The 931-nt window shown below is 47.5% G+C and overlaps 1 protein-coding gene across 1 annotated transcript; it reads left to right on the forward strand.

The window, feature by feature from the left end:
- Positions 1 to 186: 186 nt before the first annotated feature.
- PENARI_c215G08176 (uncharacterized protein) lies at positions 187 to 604 on the forward strand (the record flags this gene model as incomplete). The annotated part of the gene is made up of 3 exons (XM_022638159.1): positions 187 to 257; positions 316 to 505; positions 587 to 604. The coding sequence occupies 3 exons, from the start codon at positions 187 to 189 to the stop codon at positions 602 to 604; spliced, it is 279 nt and encodes a 92-aa protein (XP_022481985.1).
- Between the last annotated feature and the right edge of the window lie 327 nt (positions 605 to 931).

The following is a 931-nucleotide window of genomic DNA, read 5'->3' on the forward strand; positions in this document are numbered from 1 at the left end:
GACACAGCATCTCAGAATACCCAAGTTGTTGGAGTTGCGGAACGCCTTGGCAACCTGCTTCTGAACCTGCAAGGCCTCAACGCTATGCAATGAGGCTCTCTAGACGGTGGTGTACTATCCTATGTCCTTTCGCTCTTATATTGCTGCATCGCGGAATGCTACGAGCTCGAATCTACTCCGCTAGCAATGTCGTCGCTACGCGATGGCCTTGCCGCCTGCAATTTGGCTCTTCAATGTGTGCATGGCGCAGCTTTGATGTATGTCTTGATTTCTCCATCTCCTGCTTATCATAATTCTAACCAAATCGCTTTTTAGAAATCAGGACAACAAGAGATCAGTATCTTCACAGCAGCAGAAAGTCACGGAGGCCATAGAAGAAGTGGGCAACAAAAGATTCGAAAATGCGAACGGAATGAGCCCAGCGATATACCATTCTCAGGCGGTCCTCAATTTATTGAAGGACACTCGTGAGCCAGGTGCTGCGGCAGCATCTGGCGACATGCATGTGAGATTCGGCGGAGGAAACCGTGGTATTCAAGTCGCTGAGTATCATGGAAGCATGGGACGCCTAACCTTTCCTCTCTAGGAGCCCCAGCAAATTTGATGAAATTTTGTATGATGTGCATCTGGATATACTACTCTGGAAGTCTATTTGCTGTTTATACGGACAGAGACAGAAAATGCGCATAAAACAAGGAAATTTTCACTTTTTCCTAGACTTCATTTTTCCCCTAGCGACCGACATGAAAAAAGTCAAGGCCAAGCAAATTGATATCAGACCAATAAGGCCAAATAAGTATAATTTTCCGCTTACTTCTGGAGGCAGTAATGGGACGGCCTCCGTCTGGGCACCAATTGGAGCGAACGGGGCGCACCACCGAGATAAAAACACCTGCTGGTCCTATCCATAGCGAACGACCGAGCACGTCAA

Source organism: Penicillium arizonense (genome assembly GCF_001773325.1).
Source record: "Penicillium arizonense strain CBS 141311 chromosome Unknown PENARI_contig215, whole genome shotgun sequence".
Taxonomy (NCBI): Eukaryota; Fungi; Ascomycota; class Eurotiomycetes; order Eurotiales; family Aspergillaceae; genus Penicillium; species Penicillium arizonense.